The 10,799-nt window shown below is 40.8% G+C and overlaps 2 protein-coding genes across 3 annotated transcripts; one reads left to right on the plus strand and one right to left on the minus strand.

Moving 5' to 3' along the window:
• Positions 1-369: 369 nt before the first annotated feature.
• On the minus strand, positions 370-3,812 carry extl2 (exostosin-like glycosyltransferase 2). The gene is made up of 5 exons (XM_042705950.1): positions 3,718-3,812; positions 3,042-3,466; positions 2,636-2,706; positions 2,364-2,479; positions 370-2,245 (listed from the first exon to the last, which is right to left on the minus strand). Exons 1-5 carry the CDS (start codon positions 3,720-3,722, stop codon positions 1,849-1,851), a joined length of 1,014 nt encoding a protein of 337 aa, XP_042561884.1. The 5' UTR covers positions 3,723-3,812; the 3' UTR covers positions 370-1,848.
• zgc:110366 (uncharacterized protein LOC550476 homolog) lies at positions 3,813-7,428 on the plus strand. 2 transcript variants are annotated; one of them, XM_042705952.1, is made up of 8 exons: positions 3,813-4,412; positions 4,733-4,981; positions 5,071-5,172; positions 5,276-5,367; positions 5,554-5,736; positions 5,874-5,933; positions 6,315-6,415; positions 6,942-7,077. In XM_042705952.1, the coding sequence occupies exons 1-7, from the start codon at positions 4,334-4,336 to the stop codon at positions 6,408-6,410; spliced, it is 861 nt and encodes a 286-aa protein (XP_042561886.1). In that variant the 5' UTR covers positions 3,813-4,333; the 3' UTR covers positions 6,411-6,415; positions 6,942-7,077. The 2 variants fall into 2 exon arrangements, with proteins under 2 accessions (XP_042561886.1, XP_042561885.1); XM_042705951.1 differs by lacking the exon at positions 6,315-6,415 and having other exon boundaries at positions 6,942-7,428.
• The last annotated feature ends 3,371 nt before the right edge of the window (positions 7,429-10,799 follow it).

The raw sequence follows: 10,799 nt of genomic DNA on the forward strand, positions 1-10,799 counted from the left end.
AAAGCATGGGAGGACAAATCGTTTTGTTGGGGTTATGTAACTATTCAGTAAGGATGTATGGATTTTATTCCCTCGGACCATGCGATATTTATAAGTTAACGACGAACTAAGGTCAACATTCAGTCGTAAACTAGACAAGGAACCCCTTGTAGCTGACATGCCTACAAACTATTCTTCCAACCAAGATCTCATCAGTTACTTGTAGCCGACAGACAACAAAAGTGATTTTGTAAATTCAATTAAAACTCAATATATTCACTTTCTGGGCTGGTAGGTAGCTTAAGATGCAGATCGCATAGGATTCCACAACAAAAAACACAACTTTACGCTTCAATAAAGCAATACATATGTCAATCAAGAAAGGTAATGTAGGATTTACATATTTTGTATTCAGTGTATGTATGAGCAACATGTGAAGAGACATTTCACTTCAATAAATTACAAACTCTTTGGTATACACCTGTCTTATAGGTTTGCAAGTACAATTCCAATAAACATTTTCCAGGGACGGTTCAGTTGTTCAGATTTCCTTAATTACCAAAACCAGTGTTTATAGAAGAAACGACAAGTGCTTTCGCAGAGTAGTATTTTTTTTAAACTTCTTTTTAGTAGTTTTAAGTAGTTTTCTTTTCCTTGCTTCCAGGCCAGTTAGTCAAAGAAAAAGTAGGAAAGGGACGACATGGGGAATAACAGAATGCCAAATTGTATAGGCTTCAAAACCACCACCAAGTACAACATTATTTGGGACAAGGGCCAGTGGATAATAAAGTCCCTAATATTAATATACCTTTCTTTATATGCCGAACGTGCACACAGACGGATCCACACAGTGTATCTGTGAGTGTGTGAAAAAAAAGACACAAAATCACCAAAAATAACTGAACTGGATCACTGTGGGTAGCATACGGTGATTCAGTTGAGTTATTTTGGTGAGTTCTGAACGAAATTGGGAATTGGTGACCATAAATTAGATAGAGAGTGGTCAAGTTAAGAGTCTCACTATCTTGAGGCCTAATAGGATTCTATTGTGTCACTTGTCAATGACAGGTCATAAGGTATATAAAGAGAAAAGAAGTTATATCACCTTCTACATAACCTCAGAGTTTCATAGGATAATCTTTTACGTTCTTGTGTGTCTATAGAAAATTACTCAATAAAGTTGAAATTAGTTTGAAAAAGCTGATACATATTGGCACCTTTAGAATTTGAAAGCAAATCCTTTTTGAAGATAATGTTTGATTACCTATTTAACGTTTCCATTCCCAAGAACCCTTAAGCATTGTAGTTTCACGTCATCGATGGAGGGGAGCAGGCTGAGGTCAAACAGCAGAAGCGTCTGTACCTCCGTCAAATCTTGAGAGCCATCTATTGGCTTTGCGTTGTCATTGCAAACGTTTTAAAAAACAAACAAAAAAAATCTTCCCTGGCTCAGAAACAGGTACATAGACATGTACATGTTACTCATCCAGTAACCTTAATGAATTTGTTTTAAATGAGACTACTCAAATTTTCCTAGAGAGTGTCTTTTAAGACAGCAAACAAAGCCTCAAAAGCCTCTTGTCAGTATCTTCTAAATGGAAAAGTGGTTGGTAAAATGCTGACCCCCATTTACTTAGCCATGTACCCAATGCAAACATTAAATTGTAAAATGGCTTGTCTTTGAAAGCTGATGACTACCCTGTGATTCACACGATTGTCAGGAGGTCCTTAAACCCTCACATTGAATAACCTTGCACATACATTTCACCCTTATTCCAAACCACCACAAAGCATTCAAACCATCTGAAAAACCTGTTCTGTCTGACACACCCTGCAGCCTACAAACTGTGCCATACCTCTGAAAGTCCTTCATATCTTGCTCTTGTGGTTGGCATAGCTCGGGAAGCCAAACTGTGTGAGCATGATGTTGGAGTAAAGCAGGGGCATGCTGCCGTAAATCTGCGCCAGACGGTTCAGGCAGTAGGAGCGCTGGAGCATGTGTTCGGGCCGGTGCCACATGCCAACATACCCGCTCCTTGCATCCCGCTCCAGGTTGCGGATGTCCACAGGCTTTACCAGAACCCCAGAGGGGCGTGCTTTTGACCTGTCCTGCCGTGACAACCAGAGGGCTACGGCGAAGTTTATGGCGATGTCATCGCAGTTCTGTGTCTCGTCCACCAGGGCGTGCACCTGGCTGGGTTGGTCCTGGAAGAGCTGCAGGTAGCGCCGGTGGAAGAAGGCAGCACCAACCAGAACCATGGAGTACCTGGCACAGCAGAGCACAGTCTCAAATCATGCATTACTTCTCAGGGTGAATGTGTGGTTGAAAGTGAAAGACACAGAGACAAATTGAGAGTGCGTAATATAAGTATCAGCTGGCTCACCGGTCACCTCCACCAGTTTCAGTGTCCAGGAGCTCAAAGCTACCATAGCTGTAAACACCAGAGGCTGTGGTCACATGCTTGCGTGGTACAAAGCCCACAATCTGATCAGAGAATTGCTGAAACGTAAAAACACTGGAGATTATGAACACAATGAGAACTAGGAAATATTGGAGAATCAAGATGAGATAAGGACACAAGACTGCACAAATCCTTCAAATCTACTACTACAGGACAGTTTTGAAAAACAAGACTGTAAATTTCATTTATTTTACCTTCCAGACAGAGAAGGCAAAGGTGATGTCAGGAACACTAACCAGCGTGTCATCATCCACCATTAGTACAGCTGTAGAGAAAATAAGGAAAACTATTGAATAATCATGAATAGGATTGGACAGGATTTTTCTTCAAACTTAATCAGGTTAAAATCATTTTAAAAATAATTAAAATACTCATAGGGATTATTGGGTGCACAAGTTTAAACGTATTCAATGATCTGGTATTACTCATTCACACATTTTACAGTAGGCCGCACACTTCATATTTGTTGCCTGGGAAATACTGGGGTCGTCCCAGCTGCAGAGTACTAACAACGTTATTGTTTTTTTGCAACAGTGACACGACCAAACAAATGAAGTGTGCCGATCGGTAACTTTGCACACATTACTGATGATAGGCTACCATCTGTATTTATCTCCGGAAATGACTGCAGGCGGTTTCGCATAAGATTAACGCTTTGCTCCTTGAAGACAATAGGGACAGGATGCGGACCAAGGGATTCCCATAACTGCCGTGGCGGCCGTTCTCCAATGTTGTTCCATACGATGACAATCTGTCTCAGGTGAGGCACTGCCTGGTAGTGATTGAGGAGTTTCAGAAGGATGTCTGTTCGATTGTATGTCTGGATTACTATAGTAAAAAAATCCTTCATTTGAGGAGATGAATTAGCTTTTCGGCGAAGAACACCCATGACCTCGCCATCATCTGTGTCCACGGTCTGGGGAAGCATAGATGTCAGAGATGCCCCAACCAAGATAAACAGAAGTGCGAATAGTATCAGATGTGCCTTTCGAAGGATGTTCATCCTACAGCCCCGAAGAGAAATCCTATTGAGAGAAAGTTACATTAATGGTAGGCTACTAGAAGAGCACATTTAGCATTATGAGCATACAAACTTCCAAACCTGTTTAACACGCGAACCAAGCGTAAACGCACATTTTCACGAACTGGAATTGGTCTTACGCTCTTCAGTCATAGCTTATTTATTTAGCTAAGAAACTACTTGGAATTATTTAATTGGGTACTCTGAAGAAAATCTAAGCACTTTAGTATTTGTTTAATGAAACGCTAAAGTTACCTCATTTTTCATAATTGGAAAGTTCCCACTTCCTCTCAAAGTAGTTCTGTCTGCGCTTCTGAAACTCGCCCCTGCGCAGCCGTAGATGCACCTAGGTCCTGAAAGAAGCACAGTAAAAACTAGTGTCATAAGTAGTTGCTAGTTGTTCTAGGCATAGACATGTATACTATGTCTATGGTTCTAGGTGGTGATGTTGAGATAGAGCTTTCCATCAAAGCCTGACGTCAGCGACGGGAGTGTGGCATATAGTTGGCTACTTCCATAAAGGACGTCAACCAGGGATCCACGTTGGCCATGTTTGTAAGACCTATATCCAAAGTAAAGAGGACAATGCAGCGTTCACACTTAATTTGTATCGTCTTCAAAAATAATCCCAGTAGCCTATTTATTACTACTTAGTGTTTGTTTGTTCTGCTCTGGAATACGTACATATTGCTGCAAAAATGCCGGCAAGCAGTAACCTAATAACTCCTACTAGGAATTTTACGACAGCTCAGGCTCATCAACCTATGCGGGAATGATGTATGCGTTCTGGAAACCTCTTGCCACCAAAGATGATCGTTTCATAACATCCCATTTGACCAAAGTTACTCTTTAGCCAACGTTCAATAAATCCATGGCTTCAACAAATGAGATGCTGTCTTGTCCAAAGGTTGCTCTCTCCAATGGATTGAAAATACCCATTTTTGGACTGGGTGAGTAACTTTTCATTTTCAAGTGGCCGTTTACAGTTTAAGCTACTTGGGAGAGTAATATCGCTCATGTTATTGCTACTTTTGTGGAATAATTTGCTACATTGTTGCGAATTAATCTGCATGTAGCCTTTTATTGCAAAGTCATCAACTCCGATTTCTAGCACATTCCTGAAAGGGCAGTTTAGAGCTCTACGGTCAAAAATGATGAGCCTGAACCATGTTCTGCAGTTGTCACAATGTGTCATCAAGGCACTTGACACACCGTATAACTCGCATCTTCGTACTAATGCAACACCTTACTTGCTGTTTGTCGGTTTCAGGGACTTCACATGATGGTGGTTACTCACACGAAGCTGTTGTATACGCACTTCGGGAGTGTGGTGTGAGGCACATTGATACAGCTAAACGCTATGATTGTGAGGAACACCTGGCTAAAGCTGTTCAGGAGAGCGGCGTCCCACGGAGGGATGTATGGCTGACAACCAAATTATGGCCTGGAGACTATGGCTATAGAACCACCAAGCAGGCTTGCAAGGCTTCATGTGCCAGATTGGGAGTGGAGTACCTAGGTACCAATGACATTTTTAATAGACTGTGATACCACCATCACCATTTGTTAGTGATATGAACATATAGACACTTCCCCCTGCCTTCTCAGACCTGTACCTGATGCACTGGCCCGACTGCATGGTTCCTGGTCGCTCCAATCGGGAGATGCGAGCAGAAACGTGGCGGGCTCTGGAGGAGCTTTATGATGAAGGTGCAGAGCAAAAAGTATTTTTTTCCCTAAATTCTCCAATATTTCATAGACAAAAAATGTGTAGTATTATGTATCAATTTATATGTATTTGTGCATTTGACAGGGATGTGCCGGGCAATCGGAGTGAGCAACTTCCTCATTCCCCATTTGGAGGAGTTAAAGGAGGACTGCAGCATAGTGCCCCACGTCAACCAGGTGAGTGTGACTGGGCAGTGTACCTGATACCTACAGCCCTCCCTGGTTGTTCAGCATGTGTTTGCTCTGTTGATACAGGCTGGCTCAGACTCTCTAGGACAGGTCATTTTTACACCAAAGGATTTTGTATGTCTATGAACTATTAGTTCAGCCTGGTCCTTTTTTAGACTACATGTGTTTTTGCAGGTTGAGTACCACCCCTTCCAGCAGCCTGAGGAGATGTTGCAGTACTGTCACCAGCAGGGGATTGTGTTTGAGGGTTACTGCCCCCTGGCCAAGGGCCAGGCTCTTAGTCATCCTACTATTCTCAAGATAGCTGAGAAATATGAGCGCACCCCTTCCCAGATCTGTATACGCTGGAGCATACAGGTATGTATATCATTATATTTCTTTACATATACTGGTATCAATGCATCATCACGTAGTTAAGTTAAATACATTCTGTTTGCCCTGTCTACATTGTATTGGTCATTTGCATTGTAAACTGAGGACCATGTTCTTTGCAGAATGGAGCTGTCACAATCCCTAAGTCCACCAAGAAGGAGAGAATTCTGGAAAACTGTAAAGTGAGTGGGATGTTGATGAGGATCCCCACTATTTCTACTTACACCATCCTAGTTTACATACAGTAGTGCATGTAGTGGTTATCTCTGAGTCTATGCAACAGTGAGCCAATAGTTTTGTCCTTCCTTTGCATGGTGACCACCTTCACTTTATCCATTTTTAACGTGCGCTTGGTCTTTGGTCCGCTGGCGACGTGGTCTATTCCATTAGGTGCTTTAGGTCAATCATTGATCCTGTTATGGGTTGCTCTGTTATATTTCCATCACATGACCTGGAATGTATATAAATATATATATACATTTTATTCTGTGCTTCCTGGTTTCTGTTGTTCTCCTCTTTAACTCTGTGCCCTCTTGCTATAACTGGCTTGGCTCACCCTCCAGGTTTTTGGGTTCCAACTAGAGGACACCGACATGGTGGCATTGAGGGTGTTGCATGATGGGAGACATGTGAGCTGGGACCCAACACGTGTGCCTTGACAGAGGTGCCATCAATCTCTAATTACCTATGTCACTCACAGTGGGGGCTGATCAGGCTCAGTATTGACGGATGATTGTCTTTTTTTTATTTAATTTTTTTTTATCAGTGCTTGACCTAAAGTGATCAACTGTCAACATTTATATCGGTCTGATGGGGAAACAAGATTGCTTTTGTCTGTGTCAGTAGTTTTGGAATATATGACAGTATATATCTAACAGCAGAATTTGGTCTAAATGTAGGTGGGAATGGTTAGTTTTGTGTGCCTGTTAAATATTCGAAACTAATCTGATGCTTCGTGAAGGTCGATTCAGTCAGTAGACAGCAAACGTGAGTAGAGCCTATGTTCTGCTTCAGTGGTTTTCAGTTTAGACGAGCTGTCGCTAAGCTGTGTACTCGTGAAATTATGAATTGCACAAGTTCCGTCTGACCCCTTGAGGTTTGTTGAAGTGATGGCAGTCGGAGTATGAAGACTGTTAGCCTAAGTCCCCATGCATCTTTAACTCTTGTTTTTTTCTGTACCCTTCTGAAAGGTCTTTGAATTTTCCCTGGGGGAAGAGGACATGGCGTGTATTCGAAGACTAAACAGTGACACAAAACTAATCCACTTGAGCTCCCCTCTCTGGAAAGGATAACCATATTCTTCTACTACTGAGATTTCTCCTTCAGGCCATTTGACTGGAAATTACACAGGTTCATCACAGCATAATCAGACTCTGATATTCAGGGACACGTTGCATTTTATAGTAGTAGAAACAGAAGTATTTAAAAAAAAGTGTTTTAAGTATATGATGCTATTGAAGCAAATGGGTGAGAGTCCTATTAAGAGACCATCAGAACTACCTGTGGCAACCTCCAAATGGTGTTTGCAGCACATATCTGTGCCTTATGTAGTTTGTTTATCTGTATGCCAACTGTGTTCTTCATACTTTTACTGTGTCTGTGCATTGTTTTAACATGAATCCCTGTTTTGACCATGTTGACATGCTTCGAATAAACTTTAAATGAGGATGAAGGTTATTTCACTTCCGATGAAGACCGTGTGTGCGTGTGTCCGTCCTACAAGAATCATGCAGTTTCTCAGTTCTTGGCTTAGAGAAGAAACAGCTGTATTGTACTCTGTCTGAACATTGACATTTTGACTGGTGTCCTCCTTTCTGTGGGTTTGGACATTGTTAAATTAGACCTCATCATATGTAGAAGTCAAATATTTCTTGATGTAATGAATGAACGAATTAATAAGGTTAGCCTATATATTTCTTAACCAACTAGGCTATACAAATAGCAGCGCATTTAAGATTTCAGGTCAATATTTTTTTATACAACAGAAAAAAACACAGTCATTATCAAAGCAGTGTTACCAATATCATTTAATCCATCCATCTCGGTTTAGAATCACTGTTTTACACAAGTTACATTTTCTTCTCAAAGTCACAGGTTCTCATGTCTCCAAACATCCTGTTTAGCCACCCTCTCCTCTCTAACAAAAAGCAGATTGTATTATACAAAAATGCAAACCAATTTTCACACAGTGAATTCTTTTACAAAGTCATAAAATGGCGTAATAATGGCTACATCCACATTGGAGTAAGATGGTTCTAAACATTCCTTAATGGAGTATAATATATATTTATATATAAAAATCTTTCCTTGTTGAAATCAAACCTGTACCTTAATTTAAGAGATATTTTTAACAAGACAACTTTGTAGTAATCATTAAAAAAGCCATTACATTTCCCAAAGTTAGGAATAAACTGAAAATCAACACAGCCATATAAGTGTTACTGAGTGCGGATGAGTTCATTTATCTGTATTGTGTATTCACCAGGTTCGCTCAAAACAAACAACATCCAAGGAAAGAAATGAATATCATCCATTCGAAACTAACCCATTACCAGAGAAACCATGTCACCAATAGGTCTCTACAGCAAAAACACATGCACAAAGATGTTAACATTGTGTGCATTGTACTGGGTCTTCTACTTTCTTTTCTGATGCTACTTGAAGATGGTCAACATAATTTAATTTGTAAAACATACAAATCACAGCAAGTATAATTACTCAGTGAGATCACTGATGTTAACGAGAGAAGAAACAAAACTAGGCACCCAAGCAAATGGCAATTTGCCAACAGATACATACAGATAGCACGTTCCCACATAAACGAGAATTTAAAACAAAAGTAAAAGCATTATGTCCAGGTAGCGCTCCATTAGAAAATGTGCACTGCGGTGAAGATCGGGGTCACCCAACACAACGACACAGAGGATCCTACCACCAGCCAGACGCTGGTATGTTATGCTCTGTGAAGGTTTTAACCGTTCTAGCCAAAATTTACCTAAATCACTGAAAGCTAATCATGCTACTGCTTTTGCTCAACGACAGTGATGCAAAATTCCAAAACAAAGAGGAAAAAAATTGGAGGACATGCCCATTGAGCTCTTAAATGTTCTCAGTTTGGCAAGAGAGATCAACATGACTGCTATGAGGAAATACTGCATGCAGTCAAGAGCAGACATGCAAGCCTCCAACACTAATCTGCAACAAGGATCCTTTTCCAACAGAGACTCCTCGGTAGCCTTCTCTATAACAGGCAGAAAATGCCTAGCCCGAAGTCAGTGATGTAAATACACTTCTACCTGCCATTAGCTGAAAAGACAGTCAAGTTAGCCATGTGATGCACTAACAGCTAAACTCGACATTGCCTTTTTACTCTATCTTCTAGTGAAGTGTACATTTTGACGTATGTATTTTTTTGTTGTTTTTTTTTTTTTGTTTGAACACAAAACAAGTTAAGTGAGCACATCATGTCATCCTGGCACAAGACTCCTTTGACTGAGAAAGGATAAGCTTTGTGTTCTTGCAACCAGAAAAAACATGTAGCTGATTTTGTGTAGAGATCATTTAATATAAATGCTGATCGAGTGGATTAAGAGGTGGCACATAACAGTGCTAAGTATATCTTTATATGTATGTATATAAAAGTGTATGTACCTACACATCAAATACAGCAAAGCCTTCGAGGCTACAGGTGAAGAGGCAGAAAAGAGGGCAGGGCTAGTCTTTCCCATTGGTGACAGCTGCAGTTTTTAGGAAGCCAGCATCCCTTTGAGGCTAATTTCAAGAGGCATGGAAAGGGCCAGGGGAATTCAGTCTTCTGGCAAGAGTGGAAACCACACAGCCAAAACCACAGCCAATTTAAGACCAAATACAGGCAGAGGAGTGGGCTTATATAGATGTTTAGGGGTGACTTGTGTCACCTGACCCAAGTTTACAAGGCAAACGCTGACATGAGTGTCTCAAAAGAGAGTTAAATATGTTCATGCCTGTTTGGCTCTTTCAATTTAGAGATAGTCTGAAGGGCTACGTGCTCTGTTAAGAGCTTAGGACAATAAACATGAGAAGTCATAATGATAGCCTACTAGTTGCGACTTCGATACAAGACAATGACAAGCAAACAACAACACGTCACACTCTTCCAAGGTTTGCGCCCAAAAAGGAGCTTATTATCCATCTGTCTCAAGAGACTAAAAAATGTAGGTCACGTGAAGAATGTCATCACTCAAGGAAGACTTCAGCTAGTCGTGATCTTTCGTTAATCGACCAAAGCTGGCCTCATTAACAGTCAGTCAGTGAATAAACAGGTGTAATAAAAAATGCAGATAAATGCAAGGTGGCAAGAATTACAATTTCACTGGTTATATCAATAGTGAGCCAATTACGAGTAAGTTGATGATATTCGAAATAAAGAGAAATCAATGTTCAATTCATGTGCTTTTTTTCCAATTAAGTAGGAAATTATAGTTCAGGGTGTGATTCTGGACTCTGCAATAGAGCAGGTGACCTACATGTTGTAGAAACGCCCTCAAGTTCAGTGCAGAGGTGATGTGAGAGACCTGAGCCTGCACACCTGACCAGGAGGACTGAGAATGCAACTTCATAGAAGTTAAGGGAGACAGGTGAGAATGCTTCCAAACAGCCCATATTCTAACAAATCCTGGCATTCCAGGCATATCAAGGAAGAGACAAATGCACACCCCCTGACATACATAGTTTGACCTGAACCACAGAATTCCAACCTGAGCAACACAGGGATCCCCATCCTAAAATACCTCAGAAAATCTGTATGCACTTGAGGGAAACATGCAAAAGGAAAAGAATATCCAAAGACTTATTTTGTACTCTTTAAAACAGAGCACAAAATATTACCAAAATGTCTTAAAAATATGTTCATTTTCAAAACTGCCCAACAGTCGGACTACTGAGCACAAACTGCACATAAAAGAATACATGAACGATTTTGAGGCTTTCCTTCTATCCTCCCTATGTTCATCAGGACCCGAATTCAGTTACATTTGGTCTCAAACATACTCGCTGCAAAGAGAAGATCC

This window comes from Clupea harengus, unplaced genomic scaffold (assembly GCF_900700415.2).
Source record: "Clupea harengus unplaced genomic scaffold, Ch_v2.0.2, whole genome shotgun sequence".
NCBI classification, from domain to species: Eukaryota; Metazoa; Chordata; class Actinopteri; order Clupeiformes; family Clupeidae; genus Clupea; species Clupea harengus.

Excerpts from the sequence above, each read along its gene's own strand:
- zgc:110366 (XM_042705951.1), top strand. The coding sequence starts at position 4,334 with ATGGCTTCAACAAATGAGATGCTGTCTTGTCCAAAGGTTGCTCTCTCC. Across the intron at positions 4,413-4,732 it reads AATACCCATTTTTGGACTGG|GGACTTCACATGATGGTGGT; the intron begins GTGAGTAACTTT and ends TGTCGGTTTCAG. Across the intron at positions 5,173-5,275 it reads GGAGGAGCTTTATGATGAAG|GGATGTGCCGGGCAATCGGA; the intron begins GTGCAGAGCAAA and ends TGCATTTGACAG.
- extl2 (XM_042705950.1), bottom strand. Across the intron at positions 2,480-2,635 it reads TTGCCTTCTCTGTCTGGAAG|CAATTCTCTGATCAGATTGT; the intron begins GTAAAATAAATG and ends TTTACGTTTCAG. Across the intron at positions 2,246-2,363 it reads GAAACTGGTGGAGGTGACCG|GTACTCCATGGTTCTGGTTG; the intron begins GTGAGCCAGCTG and ends CTGCTGTGCCAG.